Source organism: Phodopus roborovskii, unplaced genomic scaffold, assembly GCF_943737965.1.
Source record: "Phodopus roborovskii unplaced genomic scaffold, PHOROB, whole genome shotgun sequence".
NCBI classification, from domain to species: Eukaryota; Metazoa; Chordata; class Mammalia; order Rodentia; family Cricetidae; genus Phodopus; species Phodopus roborovskii.
In genome coordinates, this window is record NW_026126459.1 from 23,946,466 (window position 1) to 23,969,859 (window position 23,394).

At 45.8% G+C, this 23,394-nt stretch overlaps 1 protein-coding gene across 1 annotated transcript in view; it reads left to right on the top strand.

Annotated features, from left to right (window-relative positions):
• Slc4a8 (solute carrier family 4 member 8) overlaps positions 1–22,553 on the top strand; it is a 61,348-nt gene extending 38,795 nt beyond the window's left edge. The window contains exons 12-25 of the mRNA XM_051189927.1: positions 1,537–1,711; positions 2,219–2,352; positions 3,399–3,644; positions 5,108–5,213; positions 6,240–6,401; positions 9,790–9,903; positions 11,443–11,604; positions 12,367–12,618; positions 14,760–14,828; positions 16,209–16,382; positions 17,145–17,282; positions 20,518–20,609; positions 21,179–21,274; positions 22,323–22,553. Of these exons, the coding sequence (XP_051045884.1) occupies positions 1,537–1,711; positions 2,219–2,352; positions 3,399–3,644; positions 5,108–5,213; positions 6,240–6,401; positions 9,790–9,903; positions 11,443–11,604; positions 12,367–12,618; positions 14,760–14,828; positions 16,209–16,382; positions 17,145–17,282; positions 20,518–20,609; positions 21,179–21,274; positions 22,323–22,335 (1,933 nt within the window). The 3' untranslated portion in view covers positions 22,336–22,553. The remainder of the gene's footprint in view (positions 1–1,536; positions 1,712–2,218; positions 2,353–3,398; positions 3,645–5,107; positions 5,214–6,239; positions 6,402–9,789; positions 9,904–11,442; positions 11,605–12,366; positions 12,619–14,759; positions 14,829–16,208; positions 16,383–17,144; positions 17,283–20,517; positions 20,610–21,178; positions 21,275–22,322) is intronic.
• Positions 22,554–23,394: the final 841 nt, after the last annotated feature.

Sequence of the window (23,394 nt, forward strand, 5' to 3'; positions counted from 1 at the left end):
ACCTATACTCACGGTTCCCTAGGCTCTTAGGAGAAGAAGCAAGGGATAGCCATACTGCCCTCCAGTAGAGAAAATGGGTTTGTTGTAGTTTTCTTATTATAAAAAATTCCAAACTTAAAAAAGGCATTATATAATGGTCCCCCAGATACCTACCAGCTGTTACCAACATTTTACCAATTTTGTTTCATTTATTTCCTCTCACTTATCTTTATGTTTTCTAGATTATGTTAAACTAAATCATGGATGTCATTTTTTCCTGTAAATACTTCAGTATGTATCTCATTTAATAAGGACATTTACAAAAAACAATTATGCCAGTCTCAAGTCTAACAAGATTAACCAGCTTTCTTTAAATTAGCCAGTGCTCAGCCCATGTTCATTTTTCTGGAGATTCTTAACATCTTTCTGGAGTTTATTTGTTGATGTAGGATCCAATCAAAGTGCATTTGTCAGCACCCTCCCTAACCCCCCCCATCCATGTGAAGTCAGTGCTGTGTCTTCTAGCTTCCCTGTGGTGCTAAGGTTCCACTTAGGAAATGGCTGAGCGGGGGCCGGTGCTCCTCCTTGATGTGTATCTTGCTCTTCACTGACCTCCTCTTTGAGGGCCCTGAAGCTGCCATGGAGCCCTCCTCATTCTCCTTCTTGAGTAGACCTTGAGCCAACCACTTCTCCTTATCTCAGTCTACGCTCCCTTCTAGAATGCATGTTGGGTGCTACTGCTCCATGGTTTAAAATCCATCACTAACATAGATTGACACGAATTGACATGCCATTAGGATTAGGTTCCAATTCCTTAAAACCATTCACAGCCTCCATGACTCTGTTTCACCAGCCTTGTCTGTTAGTTTTTTGCCCTTATGCTGTTGATCTCTGCTAACACCTTGAATCCAACACATGTTCTCACCCTGGCGTGTCCCAATGCTGGCCCCTCTGCCTTATCTGACTGTCTCCCTGTCCTTCCTTTGAGTCCCTGCTGAGAGTCCCTCCCCAACCTGTGCTACTACAGCACCCACTATCATGCATTGCCTGCCTCCTGCACTAGACTGTCTGTCTTGGAGAGCAAGGGCTGTGTTTGTCTTGCTCAGTGCCTGGCCCCATGCCTGGCACTAATTGTATTAGACTTGTCAAGTGCGTGAGTCAGTCCTTATACAGAGACTGAGGCAGGGGGCAGCTCAGAGTGGAAATGTGCATGAGTAGAGCTTCATACCGTAACAACACTGGTAACCTGAGCTGCTTTTCACATTTCCTCTAACAGCTTAGAAATTGAAATGGAAGCTAATAGTTGCTTTCCTGTTAATTTTTTTGAATGTTGATAAGTGGGCAATATGCATACCTAAATTCACTTTTTAATGCTCGGTACATACTCAATTTTACCATATGTTATAATAGAACCTGTCTAGACCAAAGAGAAGTGCTTGGGGTGAAGTTGAAGCTGCAATATTCCTGAGCACGTTTGAAGTCCTTTCAGATGTGTTGTGCTCTGTGCCCTTGTGGAAGAGGGACTGTGTTCGAGGCCTGTCCGCCCTGTCTCTGCAGGCTGTTTGGGGGCTTGGTGCTGGACATCAAGCGGAAGGCTCCCTGGTACTGGAGTGACTACCGGGACGCACTCAGCTTCCAGTGTCTGGCCTCCTTTCTGTTCCTGTACTGTGCCTGCATGTCGCCTGTTATCACCTTTGGGGGACTGCTTGGAGAAGCCACTGAAGGACGTATAGTAAGGACTTTTCAGCATTTCTAATGGTCCAAAACAAGACTTAAACCATTATGGTGGCATCCAAGTTCTTTGGGGTCCTTACCTCCGCAGTGCTGCAGAGACTGGGTCCTGTGTCCTGAGTGACTGGGTTTGCTGACCTATGGGGAGCCCAGTTCTGCCCCCACTCATGTCCCTTCTGCTTGTATGACACTTTTAGTAGCTGGTTCTCTGAATCAGGGACTCTGTGTGATAGGACACTGTGTGAATGACATTGTGCTTTTATATTCCTTTGAATACCGAGCTGAGCTGAAGTATAAAACAGTTGAGTAATAGTGGCAGATGGTTTGGTACCTGAATTATTAAAGTGGCGTTTGTTTGCAAGGGCTTTAGGCACTGTGTTCTCCCTCACTCTTGCTTAGAAGAAACTCGAGCAAATGACTGTCCCGGCACAGAGCAGCTAGGTCAGTGTAGGTAAGGCAGCTCTACTCTGCAGATGGCTGTGGACTCTGATTTCTTTCTCCTCCTCAGAGTGCAATTGAATCCTTGTTTGGAGCATCCATGACGGGGATCGCCTACTCCTTGTTTGCCGGGCAGCCCCTCACCATCCTGGGGAGCACCGGCCCAGTACTCGTGTTTGAGAAGATCCTGTTCAAGTTCTGCAAGTAAGATGGCGTGGCTGCTGGGTGTGGCTGCCTCTGCCCAAGCCAAGCACCACCAGCCTCTGTGCAAGCACACTGGTGCAGACTCAAACCCAGGAGCGGGCGTGCTCCAGCTGTGTCCTCCCACAGCTCCTGTAGCTGCAGGCCACCTTCTCTCCAGAGTGAGCTTAGAGTCTCCTCACCATTGCTCAAAGTCTTTACATTGTTAGACTCTTAAATTTACCAGGTTTTGAGATTTATATTTACTTTATGTGTATGGGTGTTTTGCCTGCATGTATGTCTATGCACCATGTGTGTGCCATGCCCATGGAAATCAGAAGAGGGTGTTGGATCTTGTGGAACTGCAGTTGCAGGTGGTTGTGAGCTACCGCTTGGGAGCTGGGAATCAAACCCAAGTCCTCCAGAATTGCAGCCGGTGCTCTTGACCATACACAGTCCCTCCAGCTCTATTTATTTATTTTGAGCTAGCGTCTCTTTGTGTAGCCCAGGCTGGCCTTGCACTCACATTCCTCTTTTGTGGCCTCCTGAGTGCTAGATTGCAGGCTGCACCACCATGCCAGGTGGACTTTTTAGTTTTTAAGAAAAATATCTTTACTGACTCAGACTCCCTTCCTTTTATGTTTTAGGACAATTTTAAATTGGATCTACTGTCTTTTCTTCGTATTCTGTGAATGGTGTGGGGCCTAGCAGTGCTCTGGTTTCCATCCTATAAGACCCTTTTCTCACCTTGTGTTAGAAGTGGAAACACGCTGGACCAGAGCCGCCCCTGTCTTCTCATTGCACGGCCATGCTTGTAATCGCATTGGGTAGTAATGGCAGGAATACCGCAATGCAATGTTTTCTTCCTTCTCTGTTCTCTGGTCCTTTCCCACAAACAGCTGCAGTGAGGAAGACCTTGAGCATGTCGTCCCAAGCCTTTACTGAGGAGCATAGTCCATGCAGCCTTAGGGACAGAGGGTGGCAGTGCCGGTGTGACCAATCAGCCATGCATCCCTTTGTGGCTCAGTGTCGCCCTTCCATGTGTCTTCATGAGCTTCTGTGTTTTCCAGGGACTATGCCCTCTCATACCTCTCCCTGCGAGCCTGCATCGGGCTGTGGACTGCCTTCCTGTGTATTGTCCTTGTGGCCACTGACGCCAGTTCCCTGGTCTGCTATATCACTCGCTTCACTGAAGAAGCATTCGCCTCCCTGATTTGCATTATTTTTATCTATGAAGCAATAGAAAAGCTGATTCACCTGGCAGAGACCTACCCCATCCACATGCACAGCCAGCTGGACCACCTTAGCCTCTATTAGTAAGTATGCCTTCCCTGCCTTTCTTCTTCCTTTGTTTTTCACTTACAGAGTTTTAGGAACTTCTTTTTTTTTTTTTTTAAACCAAGGCATGGTAACCAAGTAAATTACACATTACACTGTTACATATTTGACAATGTAATACATGTACTTAAATACTTAATGTTTCTTCATGGTAACCAAGTAAATTACACTGTTACATATTTGACAATGTAATACATGTACTTAAATACTTAATGTTTCTTGGCCATGTTCATCCCAATTACTTTCCCGTATATTTCTCCATCCTACCACCTTCGCTTGATCCTTTCTGTGCAGCCAGTCCTCCTCCTTTCATGCCTTCATGTATGCACACATGTGTATGCACGTGTGTGTGAGAGAGAGAGACCCACTGAGTTTGATTGGGGTGTCTTACATGACCGTGGATGGTGAGGGTTATTTACGTGAACACAGACCTTTCCCCAATGGCTAGACCACTGGGGAAATCACTGCCCTTTTTTCTAGCAACCTGCCAGTTTGTTTGCCATAGTCTCCTTGTGGTTTGACACTGTGTTCCCAGCTAGCTGACCTGCAAGGTTCTAGATACTCTGTCTCCACTTTGGTCTTCATCCTGGGTGTGATGGATTGCAGCTGCACACAGCATTGCTAAGTGTCTCATCTAGAGATTTAAACTCAGTTTCTCATGCTTGTATAGCAAGGGGTTTGTCCACTCAGTGACTTTCCCAGCCATGCGATTGATTTTGTTTACTAAGTGTAGTTTTGAGGCTTCCTTCTGTTGATTTCTGAATTTTAATTCTGTTATAAAAGGCATGGCTTCTAAATGTACAGATGAAGCAAACGTGGTGAGAATGGTTGTCAGTTGACCACACTGATGCAAAGCATGCTGAGGTCGAGGGGCAGTATGGCAGCCTGCGGGACACCGTGTCTAACCTGGATGGATGAGAGAGGAGGGAGGAAGGGAAGCACTAGGGAAGCCAGGCCTAGCTCAGCTGGAGTAGTGGGAGATGCATCTCAGGACGTTCTAATGTTTAAATAGAAGCACCATGGCGGGCATGGGAATCAGGCATTGAGACTTGAAGGAAGTTGTTGAGAACCGAGTGGAGCATCAGGACCTCCTTGCTGTGGAGACTGACTCATAGCAAGAGCATAAAAGATAGAAACCAAACAAGGAACTTCCTGGGTTTATTCTGGGCATATCACATGCCAGGCATAGGTTGTCCGTACCGTTTTATCCAAGACCTACATACTGACTGAGTTGAACACATCTTTAGTCATGACTAGCTGAAAATTCAGAGTATGGTTGTGTTGGTAAGTTGTCTTCAACCCATAGGACCCATCTCCAAGGTCTGATGTCTAAGAGAAAGAAAGGAGGTAAGCTCTGACAGAGCCTTTGACCTGGTTATGACTAAGAACATTTTAAATTAGCTAGCTGTTTCCAGTTAGAGATGTTTTCCTTTTTCCCTAGCTGCAGGTGTACACTGCCGGAGAATCCAAACAACCATACTTTACAGTACTGGAAGGACCACAACATTGTGACTACAGAAGTGAACTGGGCGAACCTGACTGTCAGTGTAAGTCTGGGCATGGCTAGAGACCCTCTGTAGTGACCACCAGGTCTATGAAGGACTTCTAGATGGAGGTAGAGTAGTAGGACTTATAGATGCTGGAACCTGGCATTTACATTTAAGCCAGATGTCGTGGGCTCAGTCCTAGCCCTTGGGAACCTGAGGTAGGAACTTGATAGTTTCAGGTCATCAGGGCTGTGCTAAGAGACCCACCGTGGGTTACAAAGGGTCATTTTGATCATATAAGCAGTAACTGTGTGGGGTCCTGTTACTGATTAGTTCTGTTTCGTCGTATTGATATTCTTATAGATATCTTTGCCTTTTTCATGCTAAAATTGCTACATTTTGTTTATTTCTTGATTTCTATAATGTCCTTGGTAGAAACAATTAGCTGATACTCATTTATGCCAATAAACTCAAGAAACACCTTATTGTGTTTATTTTTGAAAACTACCTTGGAATTTGTATAAGTTTATAAGTTATATTGCAAAAACTGGTATACTTTTGTGATGGTGTATGCCCCTCCAGTTATGTGGGTTCTCCCTAAGATATTTAAGATGATTTTTATGCTCTGAACTGTTCGGTTCCCATCCATGTATGCTTATTTCTTATCAGAGTCTCTCCACAATGTTTAGAGAATTTGCCACTAATGGCAGTGATAGCTTTATTGCATTTAATGAATATTCTTTTTAAAAGAGCAAACATCAAAGCTTTATAAATCTAAATATTTATAAGCAGTTTCAAAGGTTCTCCCTAATAAAAATAATATCAACTTTAAGTTCTTCCCAGAGCCTCAGGAAAACTTCGTTCCAGGCGGGTCTGACTTCATGCCTGAGTGCATTGGTTAGGACCACCCGGTGTTCCTGACAGGGATCTGCTGGCGAGGGCCCTAGCTGCATAGTGGTCAAGCAGATGATGCTAGTGGCCTGTGCTGCCCAGCAAGCATGGGATGGCAGTGCATGGCGAACTCAGAAAGCAACAGTTGTTTGTTTCCATGTGCCTGCCTTCTGTAACCCAGAATTCCTGTTCCAGAAATGCCAGGAGATGCATGGAGAGTTCATGGGATCTGCATGTGGTCATCATGGACCCTATACTCCCGATGTGCTCTTTTGGTCCTGTATCCTCTTCTTCTCCACCTTCATCCTCTCAAGCACCTTAAAGACATTTAAGACGAGCCGCTATTTCCCGACCAGAGTAGGTAGCTTCTCATACATTATTTTGTGTTAGGGTTCTAACAACAGAACCAGTTCTCAGCCCCATGCTGCTGTAGAGATTGGCAGCATGGAGGGCCCCCGCTGTCCTGATGAGAGGCAGCACTGTGGCAGGCTTTTGTCGTGCTCAACAGCCTCTTTCAGAGCTCCAAGGTAGGAGTGAGGATGCTTACAGCCTTTTTGATTGAAAAGTGCCAGGCAGGCTGAAGGTGGTACTGATGTTCTCTAAGGTTACATCTCTGGTCCAGGACACCATTCAAGCTCATGTCTGGGACTCTGAGACACTGGGGATGTAAAGCTAGAGCAGGCTCGCTGGAGAGATTGGCTTGTGCGCTTTAAAGGACTCAAAGCCCCCCCCTCCCCCCATGCGTGGTTCCTGCCATGGATGAACTCCCTGGCTGCAGGAACCATCCTGTCCTTGACTTGGATTCCTTCCCTGATGAGCAGGGTCTCTGCCAGTTCAGGCAGAGCGGAATTAGAGGTCTGAGTTTGAGCAGCTGTGTGGGCCATGTCTTCTGTGAGGGCTCTCCTTTGGGCAAATCCACATGTCAGAATATGTGAATTTATAGATTAAGGGCTTGGTTGGTTACTTACTGTATACACATCCATGATTGAAACCCATTCTTAGGCCTTAGTGAGCCTGCAGAGTAGCCGAGGGAAGCAGCGTGTTAAATAAATCCACAACTGTTTCCTGTCTGGACAAATAGTTAACAAGTGGCTGTTAGATGCTGACCAGTTACTCAAACCTGGGTGAGTGCTGTGGCGGGGGGCACAAAGTAAACGGTATCTGCAGGGCCAGTGAGATGGATCAGTGGGTAAAGACCCTTGCTACCAAGCTTGATGACCTGAGTTCAATCCCTGGGACCCATATGATGGAGAGAACAATTTCTTTGGGTTGTCCTCTGTCTCCATGTGTGTCATAGTGTGTGCACACATACACAGAACAAGTAAATAAATTAATACTTTAAAAAAATAGCTCACAAGTGGTATCTTCTGGTGGATATGAAGGGAAAGTGCAGGGGAGAGTTGGTACCATCTGCCTGGGAAGTCAGTGCTATGGGAATTCAGAGGAAGAAGGATGATGCGGTCCCAGGGTGGTCATGATCATTTCATGGTGCAGGTGTGGGAATGAGTCTTCAGAGAATGCGCAGAGTGTCAGGGATGGACAAAACCACGGAGAATGTGCTGCAAATCTGAGGCATCAAAGCAGAGTGAAGTTAGCAGTGGTGCTGTGTGTGGCAGGGTGTCTTCCTCCTCTCTGTGAGGACCAGGGTGCTCTTGCCTGTCTTTCATTAAAGCTCATCTAAGCTCTGAACGGGGTGGGACAGGCCTTAGAATGGATGGGAATACATATGCGCGCGCGCACACACACACAGAGAAATACACATATACCACAAACATGCACATACACTACACATACACGTACACACATATTGCACATGCATGCATGTATACACACAACACACACACACACACACACACACACACACACACACACACGGGAAATTAGCACTATTGAAAAAGATGAAGCAGGAAAGAAGTACTGGGGGGAATGGAGAGTTTTTAGTAGGACCATGAGGGGTGTCAGCTGTGCTGAGGGGACTCTGTCCAACACAGCCACTAGCCTGAGGAGTTTCAGTGAAAGCCAGCCCTTGACTACACCACAGAAAAGAATTTCAGACAAGCCGGAGTGAACAAGCTTGGTGAGTTTACTTAAAGTACTTAGACAGGGTCATGTAGGGAAAGGACAGCACACACTGAGGACATGTCGATAGTCGTAAGAGCAGAGTGAGGATTAGGTGATTTTAGTGGCAGATATATGTGTTTAATGTACAGCAAGGTTTGAGGATTGAAGCTTAAAAATTATAGGTCTCTGGGAGGTGGTTTCATCAGTAAAGTGCAGTCTTGCAAGCATGAGACTGTGGTGGGAAAAAGCACGAACCCAGGTAAAAAGTTCCCGTGTCATGGTGATTCTAGCTGTAGGGAGGTGGAGACTGGTCCCTGGGCCGGCAGCCACTCTGGCCTAATTGGTGATCTCCATGTTCCCTATCTCAGAGGAGGTGATGGTGTTTCTAAAGGTGGTACCCAAGGGTGATCTCTAGTTCTCCACATACATGTGCACATATAAGCACATGTACCTAAACATGTGTGAGTTCATAAGCTAAACAACCATAAGCTGGTTTACATAAAAACTTTCTGAGGGTATTTTGTTTTGTATGGGTTTGTGAGACTGTGTCCTGAGGTGCGCTGTTTAGATTTAAGGCCCAGAGGGGAATGCTGACTCAGTGACACTGGGGGTCTCAGACATTCAGGCTCTGAGCAAGGACCCTCTTGTCTCCACATCTTCACATCTCTGCATGTGGGTCCAGAGTGGGCATCCCTGTTGCTTCCAGATTCCCTGTCTTTTTGCCTTGTCTCAAGAAAATCTCAGAAAGAAGGTTGAGTTTGAGTTAAGCTGCAGGAACTTGAGTTCCCAGAGGTCACCTGGCAGAAATGTGGTTAGGTAGGGAGGACGCTGAGGTGGAGTGAGCCGGGCTGGCTCCAGAAATAGCATGAAAGAATAATACTAAAGGAGGGCAAGGATGGAGCCTGTGTGGCTGGAGCTTCGTAAGCACGTGGGACAGCACTGGCGGCTCCGTGGACTTTACAGGGAGGAGAGGGCTTTGGGTTTGAACTTGGTGGAACAAAGAGGCCTCTTAGGGTTTTTCTAGAAGGAGAAGATTCAACCTAGCTTTTAAGTTTTTACTCCAGAGCTATGTTCAAGAACAGTTGAGGGCAAAGGTGAAGCAGTTACCCCAGTGACTGTGGCTGAGTGTGGGCACAGCTCAGGTGACGAGTTGTGCTCAGGTTCTGGGCGTGTTCTGAATGTCGGCCTTGTGGATGGATTGGATCTAGGATGTGGGAGACTTGAAGGTGCAGCTGCTGAGATCTGGGCTAGCACAGATGACCTCAGCTGGACCCGGAATCTGAACCTGGGCCTGCTCCCCAAACTACTCTTTAGAGGCTGGTCTTGATTACATTAGACTTGGTCAGAGGTTTGTTGTTCCGTATTACACACATACTATGAGCATTTGAGTATGTTGTTCCATATTACACACACACTGTGGGCATTTGAGTATGTTGTTCCATATTACACACACACTGTGGGCATTTGAGTATGTTGTTCCATATTACACACACACTGTGGGCATTTTAAATATGTTGTTCCATATTACACACACACACTGTGGGCATCTGAGTATACTAAAAATAGTCTTGTTTAAATAGTTTTGTATTAGTTTAGCTGCAAAATGTCTTTCTGAGAAATGGTAGTTCTTCCAGGTGCTTCTGTCTTTGTTGTATTAACTGCTCTTATTTTTTTCTTGTTCCAGGTGCGCTCCATGGTGAGTGACTTTGCTGTCTTCCTCACCATCTTCACAATGGTGATCGTTGACTTTTTAATTGGAGTCCCATCACCAAAGCTTCAGGTCCCTAGTGTGTTCAAGGTAAGTGGGTCTTGGGAGCTGATCTAAAGTTGATCTCAGAGGTTCAATAAGCAAAATTTAATGTGTGTTATTATGAATACTGAAAAGTTTCTACACCTAGATAAGTCTCTCTGCCCATGCAGCAATCCAAATCAGGCCAAATCTAACTGAATTAGAAAAAGCCCACGTTTAATGAATACAGTACTCCGGGATGGCCTTCCAGCTCCCCCAGAGAGGAGATGGGAGAAACAAGAAAACCACAAGTCTATTTTCTAGGGGATAGTTTAAATACCCTGTGGGAGTGGTCTTGAGCATCTCCCAGGGGAGGGGTCATCATTTGGTGGGCTTTCTGAGATGCAGCAGGATTTGGAGAGAGATAGGGGAGGAGATTTGGGTGGAACTTCCTAACTAATACATGCTGTAGGTGAATAGAAAGTGCCCATTTACATAAGATGTGCTGGTGTGGAGGGTGGGCCCCAGGAGCATATTTGGGTGATGCCACCTTCACAGAGCTGCAGCCTTAAGGAACTAGGAAGGAGTAGAAATGACCTAAGACCTAAGAAGGTCTTGTTTGGAGTTCAGGGCTCCTGCTGAGCCATCAGAACATCTCTTCAACTGTATTTTGTGTTTGTTTATTTATAACCCATAGTAGTTTCAAAACTTACATGTGAACTAAAATAATGGTCAATCATTGGGATCAGAGATCTGTTTCAATGCAAGGGTTATAAGTAGATGAGACAAGAGGGCTGAGCTTAGGTAACTCCACAGACCCTCATTGCAATAGTGGAGAGGACAGAGCCTGGGTATACTCAGCTATTTCCAAAGACAACAAAATAGGAGGGGCTGAGGATGGCAGGAAGACAGACAGCAGTAGAGGCAACCCTTGATGCTCCATGGCACATGCCTTTAAACCCAGCACTAGGGAGGCGGAGCCAGGCAGATCTCTGTGAGTCTGAGGCCAGCCTGATATGCAGAGCAAGTTTCAGGCCAGATAGGGATCCTCTTTAGTTAGTGACTTTACCGTCTTCCTCACTATCCTCACAATGATTGTAAGGAGACACACTATATACATACATACGTACATACATACATACATACATACATACATACATACATACATACGGTTGTGAGCCACTATGTGGTTGCTGGGAATTTAACTCAGGATCTCTGGAAGAACAGCCAGTGCTCTTAACCTCTGAGCCCAGGAAGTCATTTTTTTTTTTTAACAACAGATTTAGTTACTAATATATTTACTTGGGCTGACATTGAGGTAAAGTTGCTTTCTCTGCACTTGGGGACTTGGGGAATAAATGGAAGACCATGTAGGATTAATGGATATTCCACAGGAAGCTGATTAGTGATGATTGACTGCTAGGGGGGATTTGGAAAAAAGGCCAGTGATTTCCTCAGGGGTTACTGTATTTCATGTTTTGGTTTGCTTTTCTAAGGTTTTCCATTCAAATGAGAACAAAAAGAAAAGTAGAATAATGATTCAGCTTGATTTATTTTGCCCTAATCTCCGAGTTAAGATACAAAAATCCAGCTTGTTTTATCTCTTAGCCAACACGGGATGATCGAGGGTGGTTTATCAACCCCATTGGGCCCAATCCCTGGTGGACTGTGCTAGCAGCAATTATCCCAGCTCTCCTGTGTACTATCTTGATATTCATGGACCAGCAGATCACCGCTGTCATCATTAACAGGAAGGAGCATAAACTCAAGGTAAACCAGAGGTTCCGGCCTGGAAGGGTTTTATTTTAGGATAAGCCTGGCTGTATCAGGAACTGAGCCGAATAAAGTCTCACAAGGGCTTGTCATTGCTTGCCCGTTAATAACAAAGGTTGGCTGGAGGTGAGGCTGGACTGGATGTGATACGATGTGGGAGGAGCTTGGACTCCATTACTCTCCTCTTAGACTGTAGAGGTGGGTGGTCAGAGGCCCTGCTAAATAGCTACATGTTCTGAATCAATACTATACAGCTTTCCTCCTAAGGTTTGTTCAGGGAGTGGGCCACTGTTTCCCAGAGGCAGGAATTCTCCCATTAGGTCTATTGTGAGGCTTTGAGATGAATCTTGAGTTTAGGATTACTCAGACTAGGGTTAGTTGTAACTCGTATATTAGTGAGATGCCACATGCCTTCAATCTCTATGGCAAAATCCAGATTTGGCAATGGGGATGGTATCCAGGAACTCAATGAAAATGCTGCTCTGTAGTATCTAGGACAGTCACGATGTGGCTTGCTTCTTGCTACTCTTCCAGGGAAGTGTTGAGTTTTGAATGTGAGAGATTCAAACAGAGGAAGCTGAGTTAATTGTATAAAGAACAGATATCAGCATGTGTATGGGACAAGCTAAACTTCCCCTTTTCTTCTGTGTTCCCTCCTAACTGGGAGGGTTGTGAGCATTCTCTGGACACTTTTCTCATTAGACTCCTAGCTTTTAGCCTGAAGCCTTTAGCTCACTGTCAGTGACTGTTTCCCCACAGAAAGGCTGCGGCTACCATCTGGACCTGCTGATGGTGGCCATCATGCTGGGTGTTTGCTCCATCATGGGCCTGCCTTGGTTTGTGGCTGCAACCGTCCTGTCCATCACACATGTGAATAGCCTCAAACTGGAGTCTGAGTGTTCTGCTCCGGGGGAACAGCCTAAGTTCTTGGGCATCCGAGAGCAGAGAGTTACGGGCCTTATGATCTTCGTGCTCATGGGCTGCTCGGTCTTCATGACGACTGTCTTAAAGGTAATCACTCATTACGCACCAAGCAGACATCGAGGGTCTTTGTACCAGGAACCCTGCTGGGAATGCAGTGGCTCTCATATAAACATGTACAGATCCCTGTGTTGGAAGAATTTATTCTTGTAGGCAAGACAGTTAAATGTGTTTAGGAAAACAAATGTGGTAATTATAAAGTGTGGTAAGTCATCTGATGGACCATTGTCTTGCAATTTGCTTTTCTTTGAATAGCTTCCTTCATGTTGGAGGTCCAACCCAGGGCATGCAAAGCTAGCACTGTGTTTTGAGCTATGTCCCCAGCCCTTCTTACTCCTGGGTTTTCGTTTTTGAGACCGGTCTTATATGGCCCTGGCTAGCTAAAACTCATTATATAGACTAGGCTGGCCTGGAACTTGTGGCAGCCCTACTGCCTCTGCCTTTTGATTGCTAGGGTCATAGATATTGTTCTAGTATGGGTTATTTTAGTTATAAACACAGTGACCAAAAGCAGCTTGGGGAGGAAAGGGCTTATTTCACCTTACATTTCCAGGTAACAGTCCATCATGAGGGAAGCTGAAGTAGAAATTGTGCAGGAGCGCTGTATACTCACTCATGCTCTAGCACATGCCCAGCTGCCTATCTTATACAACCCAGACCCACAGTGGGCTCCTACATTAATCATTAATGAAGACGCCTACTGCAGTTCTTCACTAAAATGTCCTCTTTCCAGGTGACTCTTAAGTTATGTCCAGTTGATAAAGAAGACTCTCAGGCACAGACACTATCCAACAGTACTGCAGGCTTGTGACCAGACTGGGGTGTCTAGTCACTCTCGAGTTGGGGCAACATAAAATCCAATGTGGACTTTGTAACTCTGAGAGGAGTTCTGTTCTCTAGCCACAGGATATAAGCAGGTTGGGGTACTAGGGTTATAGAACACTGTGTCGAGGTGCCAGGCTCTGGATTTGATCTTCAGCACCACCAGGCAGGGTGGTGACGTGATGGCAGGGTGGTGACATGGACAGCAGGTTGGTGATGTGAATGGCTGGGTGGTGACGTGGACCATGGGGTGGTGATGTGGACCTCAGGGTGGTGACGTGGATGGAGACAGGGAAATAGAAGTGTAAGGTCTTCCTTCTGTACACAGCAAGTTCAAGGCCAACTTTCTAAAGCTCAAAGACATGATGTGACAGGAAAGCTACATTCACGGGCTGTGCCCACCACTTAAAAAAAAAAAAAAAACCACACATAATATAAGCTGGCAGTGGTGGCACACACCTTTAATCCCAGCACTTGGGAGGCAGAGGCAGAGCCAGGCCAGTCTTCATGAGTTTGAAGACAGCCTGGTGTACAGAACAAGTGTGGGCAGAGGCTTCAAAGTTACAGAGAAACCCTGTCTCGAAAAACCACCACCACCAACAAAGAGCCCACAATATAACAGCATGTTCTCAACTAGTTTCTTCTCTGCTGCCCTCAAGTCTTAGGTCAGAAAAATGAATGCTTTAAAAATTTGTGTCAAAATACACTAAGTTCTAAGGAGGTAATGATGAATATAGAAGATTTAAATTATATCAGTGAAGTATGTGTGTGTGCACATGTGTGTACAGGACAAGTGTATGTGTGCATATGTATGCACGTGTGCACATGTGTGTGCACATGACCCCAAGTGTGTGCATGTATATATGTGTATGTGCACATGACCATGAGTGTGTGTGTGTGTGTGTGTCCGTCTGTGTATCTAGGGAGGAGGAAGGCTGGCAGAGGAGGGTGCTGGAAGAGCCATGAGGCCCGTGACTTACCAATGGGTGACAATTTTATTTCGAGATCATTCCCGGCTTATCCTTTTGTTTTCACTTTAACTGAAGGAGAGGTTTATTGAACAGTCTGTGGCTTGGTTCATATGACAGTACATGTTGACATGTACCTTTTAATCTCAGCACCACTCAGGAGGTAAGGATGGGCAGGTGTCCATGAGTTCAAGGCCAGCCTAGTCTACATATTGAGTTCCAAGCCAGCCGGCTCACAGTAAGACCCTGTCTCAAAGAGAGAGAGAGAGAGAGAGAGAGAGAGAGAGAGAGAGAGAGAGAGAGAGAGAGAGAGAGAGAGAGAGAGATGGACTTGAGCCCTGCTGGTACACCACTCTTCCTGTCTTGTGCCCTTGTCTGCAGTTCATCCCGATGCCGGTGCTCTACGGAGTTTTCCTCTACATGGGAGTCTCTTCTTTACAGGGAATCCAGGTACTGTGCGGTTCAGCTACACCATGTCTCTCACTCTGTGTTCACTTGTCCTGACCACAGAGGCACAATTCCCCAAGGGAGGCACAACCAGTTCCTGAGATACTACTTCCTGGGCTTGCTATTCGACCAAGAAATGTCTTTGGATATGGGGTACAAAGTATGGTCATGATGGTCTGAGAGCATTGACTTCCAAAATAACATGGCTTGATGTCATCGTTTTAGCTGTTCTCCCCTCCCACTCCCCAGAGACAGGGTTTCTTTGTGTAGCTTTGTAGACCAGGCAGGCTCTGCCTCCCAAGTTCTGGGACTAAAGGCGTGCACCACCACCACCCAGCTAGCTGTTCTAGCCATTCTTATTCAGTGGTTATTTGGCATTAAAATAGGAACACTTTGCCAAATTCCTATAGACATGGACCTGAAACAGTCAAGAACCAAAAAGACACCGCTGCGAGGTGACTCAGCAGGAAAGGTGATTGCCACCAAGCCTGATGATCTGAGTTCCATCCTTGGGACCTATGGTGGAAGAAGAGAACCAGTAGTCCTCTGACTACATCGTATGATGACGGTGGTGTGGTGTGGTGTGGGGGGCAGGTGGTATGTGTGGGCACATGTGCTACAGCATGTATGTTGTGGTCCAGGGGTAACTGTGGAGTTGTTTCTCTCCTTCCACATTTATATGGGTCCTGGGATTTGAACTCAGGCTGTCAGGCTTGTATGTACCAGCATTTCTCCCTAAGCCCTCTCACTGGCCTCAGAATACCGTAAGTCCTCTATCCAGAATTTGAAGAGGTCTCATTTGACCTTGTCAATAAGTAGCTTCAAATCTTTCAAAGAACAAGTGAGAGAGTTGAGAACTTAGGGATTTGGGAAGAGAGAATTTGTTCCTTGAAACTGTGTCTTATCCTGTAGCCCAGTTTGACTCAGAACCCACTGTGTAGCCCAGGCTGGCCTCAAACTCTTGACTGCCTCTTTGTCCCCATCTGTCTGTAGTTGTAGGTCCGTGTAACCACTCCTGGGTGGAATTGATTTTTATAGCTGGCATAAAGATGCAGTTGTTTGTGTTCACCCACCCTGGGAACACTCTTCAGCTGCAATGTAGGGAGGGGTTGGTGGGGGGAAGAAGTTTGCACAGGGAATTAGAAAATGTCTTGGCCACCACTTACTGACCTTGACTAAATTGCCTGTTGCCTTAGAGGCCCAGTTTCCATTTCTCTCGACAGAAGCTACACCGGCTGCTGTGCAGAGCAGGTGGTGTGGAGCCCCAAGCCCATCCGTAGCTCCACACCACCTGCTCTGCACAGCAGCCGGTGTGGCTGGATGGGCTTGGGGCTCCTTACCCAGGGGACCTCCGGGAGCCAGTGTATGTTCTCCATCCTCTAGTTCTTTGATCGTCTGAAGCTCTTTGGGATGCCTGCCAAACACCAGCCAGATTTCATCTACCTTCGGCACGTACCACTGCGCAAAGTGCACCTCTTCACCCTCATCCAGCTCACCTGCCTTGTCTTGCTGTGGGTTATCAAGGCATCACCGGCTGCCATTGTTTTCCCAATGATGGTAAGGGTGCTCCCTTCCCATCCCCAAGGTTTCTTTGTGTAACAGCTCTGGCTGTCCTGGAACTCGCTGGTAGACCAGGCTGGCCTTAAATTCACAGAGATCTGCCTGCCTCTGCCTCCCAGGTGCTGGGATTAAAGGCGTGCGCCACCACTGCCCAGTGTGTGTTTACTGTTTCTAAGAGTACTGCTCAGTGGAATCAAGAACATTGTTGAGGTTCCAGCATCACTATCTCTAGACCTTCATCTTGCAAAACAGGAACTCCAGACTCATTAAACTGCCACTCCTCATTCTCCCTTCCTGCAAACCCGTAGGCACCCATAGTTCTATTGTCCATCTCTGTGACTTCTGCTACCCTAGGTGATCATGTGACATTGGTTTATTTCCCTGTGTCCATGTTGCTTCATGAGCCAGAATTTCCTTATGTTTGAATAATGGATGCTCTGTTCATTTATGTTGTAGACTAAATGTCAGTTCCTGGGGAACTGATGCCCTCCCTGACCTCCAAGGGCACCAGGCAGTCACATAGTACACATGCATACATAAACATGTAGTACACATAAAAACATATATTTTAGAAATGTATAAAAATTTAAAATACATTATGTAAAAAAGCCTCAGGCTAGGTGCCCGCAGCCCACAGTGAGTGACTACTGCTGCGATCATCAGGGGTCCAGTTCTGCTCGAGATGGCCTAGACCACATGAAAGTCATTTTTTGCTTTGCTCAAGGCACGTTCCCCTTTACCTCCCTTCCTTCTTATCAGGTCCTGGCCTTGGTCTTCGTCAGGAAAGTCATGGATCTCTGCTTCTCCAAGCGTGAGCTGAGCTGGCTGGATGACCTCATGCCTGAAAGCAAAAAGAAGAAGCTAGATGACGCCAAGAAGAAGGCTAAGGAGGAGGAGGTAGAGTCTTGTTATGCTCCAGCCTTATATTTCAGGGCCTCGACTTCAGAAGGGGAAGAGGGAGGGAGGGCTGTGTGTGAAGGTGGCATGTCTGGGGTCTTGAGGGTTACACTGAGGGGCTGAAAGTTACCCCAAGTTGTCCTCAGCTGCAGAAGCCTTAAGGGGTCCTGGCCTTGTCTGCCCTTCATGTTTGGAGTTGGTAACTAGTCATTTCCCCCTTTGATTTGACCCAAGATCACACCGGAATATGAACATGCACTCTGCGAGTCTCAGATACAATGGCTCCTTTTCTTTCAGAAGATCTGATTTGACAAGTGTATAAAACCCATTATTTCTGAGAGTATTGGCTGTACACCTAATTACGGATGGTGCTGTGGTTGGCATCATGCAAACGCAGCTTGTGAGGGACTTTCTGTCCTTCATCGCCCTCAGCAGTTGGCACCTTGCAATCTACACAATGGACCATGAGCCATGGCCTGAATATGCACAGAAAGGATGTGTGGCAAGATGAAAATACCAAGCCAAGAAATGAAAGGCCTGGGAGTATTTCAGTGCAGTTACTGCCCCAAAGAGTGTCCTTCCAACTGTCTGTCTGTCTATCTATCCATATATACATACATACATACAAAGTGTTTTCCTGTTGCTAGCTCTGGCCTGGAGAGACCCTGTCACTCAATAGACACTGCCATCATTTTCAATTATATTTTAAAATAAAATTTTCTAATGTCTTGAATTCAAAAAAATCTTATATTGTTAAATAAACTAAATTTTTAAATACAAAAGCAATGACACAAACAGACAACCGTATTCCTCCTAGCTGTTGTGCCACCATCCCTGGCTGAGAATAGTTTTTTCACTTCTCAAATGACAACAAAGCTTAAATCTGTGAGAACTAATAACACTGTGGTTGGAATGGGCCGCACATACACTGAGCGTGCCAGTATGAACCGGAGACATCTCTTTAGAGAACAGCTTAAAGTCGAGTCTTACATTTACATATGCCAGGGCTGGAGAAATGGCTCATGGCATGTAGCACTGGCTGCTCTTCCAGAGGGCCCAGGTGTGGTTCCCAGCTTCCACATGGCAGCTCACTCCTCTGTAACTCCAGTTCTAGGGAACCCAACACCCCGTTCTGGGCTTGTTGGGTACCAGGCAACCACACGATGTAAATATGTACATGTAGGCAAAACACCCCCCCACACACACATGGCATACACACAATGGTGTGCATGTGCAAGTACACACACACACGAGCACATACACAAATGCATACGTGTATCCTTTTAAGTTAGGTGCTGTGGCATATACTTACATTCCCAGCACTTAGGAGGCTGAGGCAGGGGGACAGCTTAAATCCAGGAGTTCAGCCTGGTCAACACATGACCCTGAATCAGAAAGAAAAATGGTTATGCCTTTTGACCCAGGAACTCTAATTTTTGAAACATATCCTGAAGATATTCCAACAATATAGACAAAAATATTATACTCTTGTTTTTATAAAATAATCAGGCTAGCAAGATATATCTCTGCAGGGAAAGGTACCTGTTGCCAAGCCTGAGACCTGAGTTCAATCCTGGGGACCCACATGGTACAGAGAAGGACTGACCCCCCCAACTTTGTCCTCAGGGTCCCACATGCGCAGTGTCACATCCAGAACCTCCCACACACAAATAAATATATAAATGAAGGAATAAAAGTTATAAATAAGTATAATTATTAGCACAAAAAAGAAAATTAAAGTATAACTGAATATTATTCAATATAATATTAGTCATTGAATTGTTAAACTTTCTTTGTTAAAATGTTTAGTTCTTTTCAGTTTTATTGTTGCTACACTTTAAACATGTTTGTAGATGATTTTTTCCCTCTTTAATTATTCCCTTAAGGGAGTGGCATTATTTTTTAAGGAGTCGTCTATTTTTTTATTTTAGTAGTAAGATAGGATCTCACAATGTAACCCAGGATAGCCTCAAACTCTCAACCTTTTGTGTTGGTGTCAGTTTTAAGCAAATATTTCAATATGGAACATTTTGAGTATATCATAACAATAAGAAAACTCCTTCCCCAATTTCCCTATTATTGGTGTGTGTGTGTGTGTGTGTGTGCGTGTGCGTGTGCGCACACGCACGCACATATGGAGGTCAGAAGTTAACATTAGGTGTCTCGCTTGGTTGCTTCCCACCCTATTTTTAGAACTGTGGTCTCTGGCTCATGACTGGGGTAGGCAGCTGACAAACAAGCCAGCGGCCCTGCTGTCTTTGTCTGCCTGGTGCCAGAGTTAGGGATTGCTGCCATCCTTGGCTTTGCATGTGGGGCCTGGTAATCTGAACTCAGGTCCTCACGCTTGTGCTACAAGCACTTTACACCTCAGCCGTCTCCCCAGACTCCCTGTTACTATACTAACAGTTTGTTTCTTTGGATCAAGATATAACAAAGGACCATGCGTTGTAACTGGCTGGTTTCCACTTCGAATCACTTTAGGGTTCTCCTGTTTTCCTTTCTGTTTGGAAGTTGGGTCTTTGAGAGCAGGGCATTGTCTCTCTCACCAGGCAGTTCTTGCTAATTGTTGCCTTTGGCAAAATTGACATGTTCTTCTGTCCCCTGTGTTCTTAGCAATTGATCACTGGCAGTAGAACAGTGATTCTCAACTTTCCTAGTGTAGTGACCCTTTAATACAGTTCCTCATGTGGTGTTGGCCCTCAACCACAAAATTGTTTTTGTTGATAATTCATAACTATAATTTTGCTACTGTTTTGAATAATAATGTAAATATCTAATATGCAAGATATCTGTTATGCAACCCCCAAAACTGCTGCTGTAGAGGCTTATATTATATTATTGTTTTTCAATACCGTTCCACATGTACTATGATTTGATGCCTCACTCTTGTGAGAAGTCAAACCCATGGAAGGACCGCATTGCATGAATGTGAGGTTGTACTGCAGGCAAAAGAGAGAGAAAACATTCAGAGGCATCTGGAAGAGTGCAGAGCAGAGAGAAAAAGAAGCACCCCCGGCATGACCAGGGCTCCCTGCCAGAGAAGTAAGAGTGGCATGTGCTGGGGGCACACCCCGTTTCTCAGGTCCCTGAAGTGCTGGCTGAGGCTTTTGGCAATCCTATAGTCCAGCTCGAGCTGAGCCCAGACTCGTTTCTGGCCATATGCACGGCCTTTTGGAGTTTCAGGAGTAGGAGTTTCCTTTGGACCCGACAGTAATAAGGTCCCCTTTTCTTTCAGGAGGCTGAGAAGATGTTGGACATAGGGGGTGATAAGTTCCCTCTCGAAAGCAGGAAGTTGCTAAGTAGTCCTGGCAAAAATAGCAGCTTCAGGTAAGCCCACAAATGCCACAGAGCTTGCTGTGGGATTCCTGCCACACTGCTGCTGCTGCTCTGAGCAGCCGTGCAGTCGGCCCACCTTGAGAAAGTAGCTTTCCACTCCCCTGTGTTCTGAATACCTGCTGTGTGCCCTGCTCTGTAGGGCTGGGAGTTACAAGAAGAGAGGTGGGGAGCCAGTGTCCCCAGTGCCCTCTCCCATGTCAGGGTGCACAGGGGGCTTTGTTTGTGCCCCCATCAGCATTTATAACAGTCCTTAAGGTTCATCGGCTACTCTGTACACATGAGGAAACTGATTAGGGAACGTGCTGGGGTTACAGCACCAATACAAAGTCAGTGTCAGCATCCTGTAGCTGTTTTAGAGCGCCAGCCAACCACCTAGGACATCAGCAGCCTGCAGCCCTGCTCATAGCCACCTCCACTCTTAGGCCTCTTCTGGCTGCAGATGGAATGACCAGACTCCATCCTCAAGCCACTCTCCCTTCTCATGGGGCGGTGGTCAGGGTAAACTGGGGTGTGCCCTTCACTAATATGTTTGATATTCACTGCCTAAGCTTTGCTTTCAGATGTGACCCCTCTGAGATTAATATATCAGATGAAATGCCTAAGACCACAGTCTGGAAGGCTCTCAGTATAAATTCTGGAAACACAAAGGAAAAAAGGTAAAGAGAATTCGAACTTCTCATTTTTATTCACATCTGGCTTTTAAAATAGCATTAATGTTAAAGTTATTTAAAAAAAAAACTATTGCTAACTGTACAGTAAGACAAATAAAAATAAGGAGGTTCCAAATATTTGGAAGTATAGGCTGCTCTGAGCTGCCCATTTACTTTGGTTTCAAGGACAGGCTATAATTATTTTTGGAATGTAAATGTACTTTATCTGTTTAGTTTCTTTAATCCACTTGGAGAAAGTTTCTCATTTCAGAATCTAAAGCTTGTCTCTGTTTCTGCAACCACACAAACTGGAAAATTGCTAAAAGCCTAGATCAATACTGTTAACACTAATAATATGATGGTATTGGCTCACACTATAACCCATTTAACTTAGGTTCTGAAGTGAGGATTTTGCTACGCATAACAGTTTTCTTATTCTGCAAGGAAATTTCTCTATGTCATTTAATAATAGCATAGGTCAGTTTTAATCAGATTATTAAAGCAAATGGAAGGATTGGAGGCATTTTCACCTCAATAAGGATGCTATATATATAAGTTACGAATTTTAGCTCAAATACCCCTTACATTTAAGTCCTCAGACAGATGAAGGCAAAAATGTGAAGTCTTGATACAGATAACAGGTTTTATTAAAACAAACAAGCCAGGACTGTGAAAGCTGGTCCTGCTCCTACTTCTGGGCATAACTTGGCATTTTGCCTCTTCTGGCATTTGGCTCAGTGTTAAAATGAGGGTCCTAGTGAGGTGTCTCTGAGGGACAGCAGAAGTGCTTCTCAGAGCCACAGCTGCCGGTGCATGGTGCCGCAGTTTCTTCCCTGAATGTGTTGAATGCAAGTGAAACACAGAATCTTGCTTCTCTCAGAGGAAAATCCAGGCAGCTGTGGAAATGTATAACACATTTGGTTATTTTTAGTTGAGAACTAGTCTACTTGTAAATGAACTTAAAATACAGCCAGATCCTAGTTGTGGTGGCGTCTTCAAAGTATTGTGTTGAGAGCAGGCACGAGTCACGTGTCCCCTTTGCCTTGTTATCCAGCCTCTTCAATTGAGAGTCTGCTGAGGTGCAAGATTTGGGCCACGAGGGGCCTCAGAGAATCTCTGGTTTCAAGAAAATGGTGAGTCTCTCAGAGAAGAGCCAGGCTGAGTCTGACCCCGCCCTTGGTCATCTCAAAGCCATGCCACATGGAAGCATTCAGTCACTCTCGGTGTGCGTTTTGGAGGACATCCAGCTACCTTCATGCCAGCAGCCAGGTACCAGCAGGGCCACAGTCAGGACGACCTCCTGTTGCTCCCTCTCGTCTTCATTCTCTTCAGAACTGCCACCATTAAAGAGTCAGCTTCCCATTTTACAGACATTTTCTCTGATATTCTCTGCTGGCCTGGTAAGCCTCATGAGCCCATTCTGTCATTGAGGATTCCTTCATGAGGTCCCTCTTCGTGAACGATGGCTTGTGGTGGTAGCAGAGAAGCCAGACAAGGGAAAGCTCCGGGGCCCGTTGCTAGCTGCAGGCTCACGAGCAGCCTGGGCCTTGGTTCCATTTCTGTTTGGAAAGGGGTGCTGGTTAGACCAGACATTGTAGCAGGTCTGCTACCCAAGGTCGGCCATCTGAGTGTCAACGATGGCCACCACCAGAGCTGGCAAGATGCCACTGGCCTGGGGTCATCTGTATCACTCCCAGAAGCAGTCAACACAATGTTGGGAGACACTTGGAAGATGCAGGGTCAAGTGTGAGACAGGGAGTTTAGCTGATTAAAGGCAACAACGGAGGATGAACATCTTTTTTTGGGTTTCCTTGAGACTGTAGAAAGAGAAGGAGCCTGCTACAGGAAGAATTGATTTAGTGACCAGGGAAGACTCCCTAGCCTGGGGATTTGTTAGCAGGTCTGTTTTGTCACTGGGAAAGCATGGGTAGAAAGGCAGATCAATATTGACTGTTTGTGGGACTGTTAGACATTCTGCTGCTGTCTCTTGAGGCTATATTGTTACTTTACCTTGAGATGCAAGTGCTCATGGACATCTCCTTAGTTGCCTTGGTAGCCAACACCACCATCATCACTCAATGGACCAGAACTGCCTTCAGCCACATGGCTTCCTCATCACATAGATT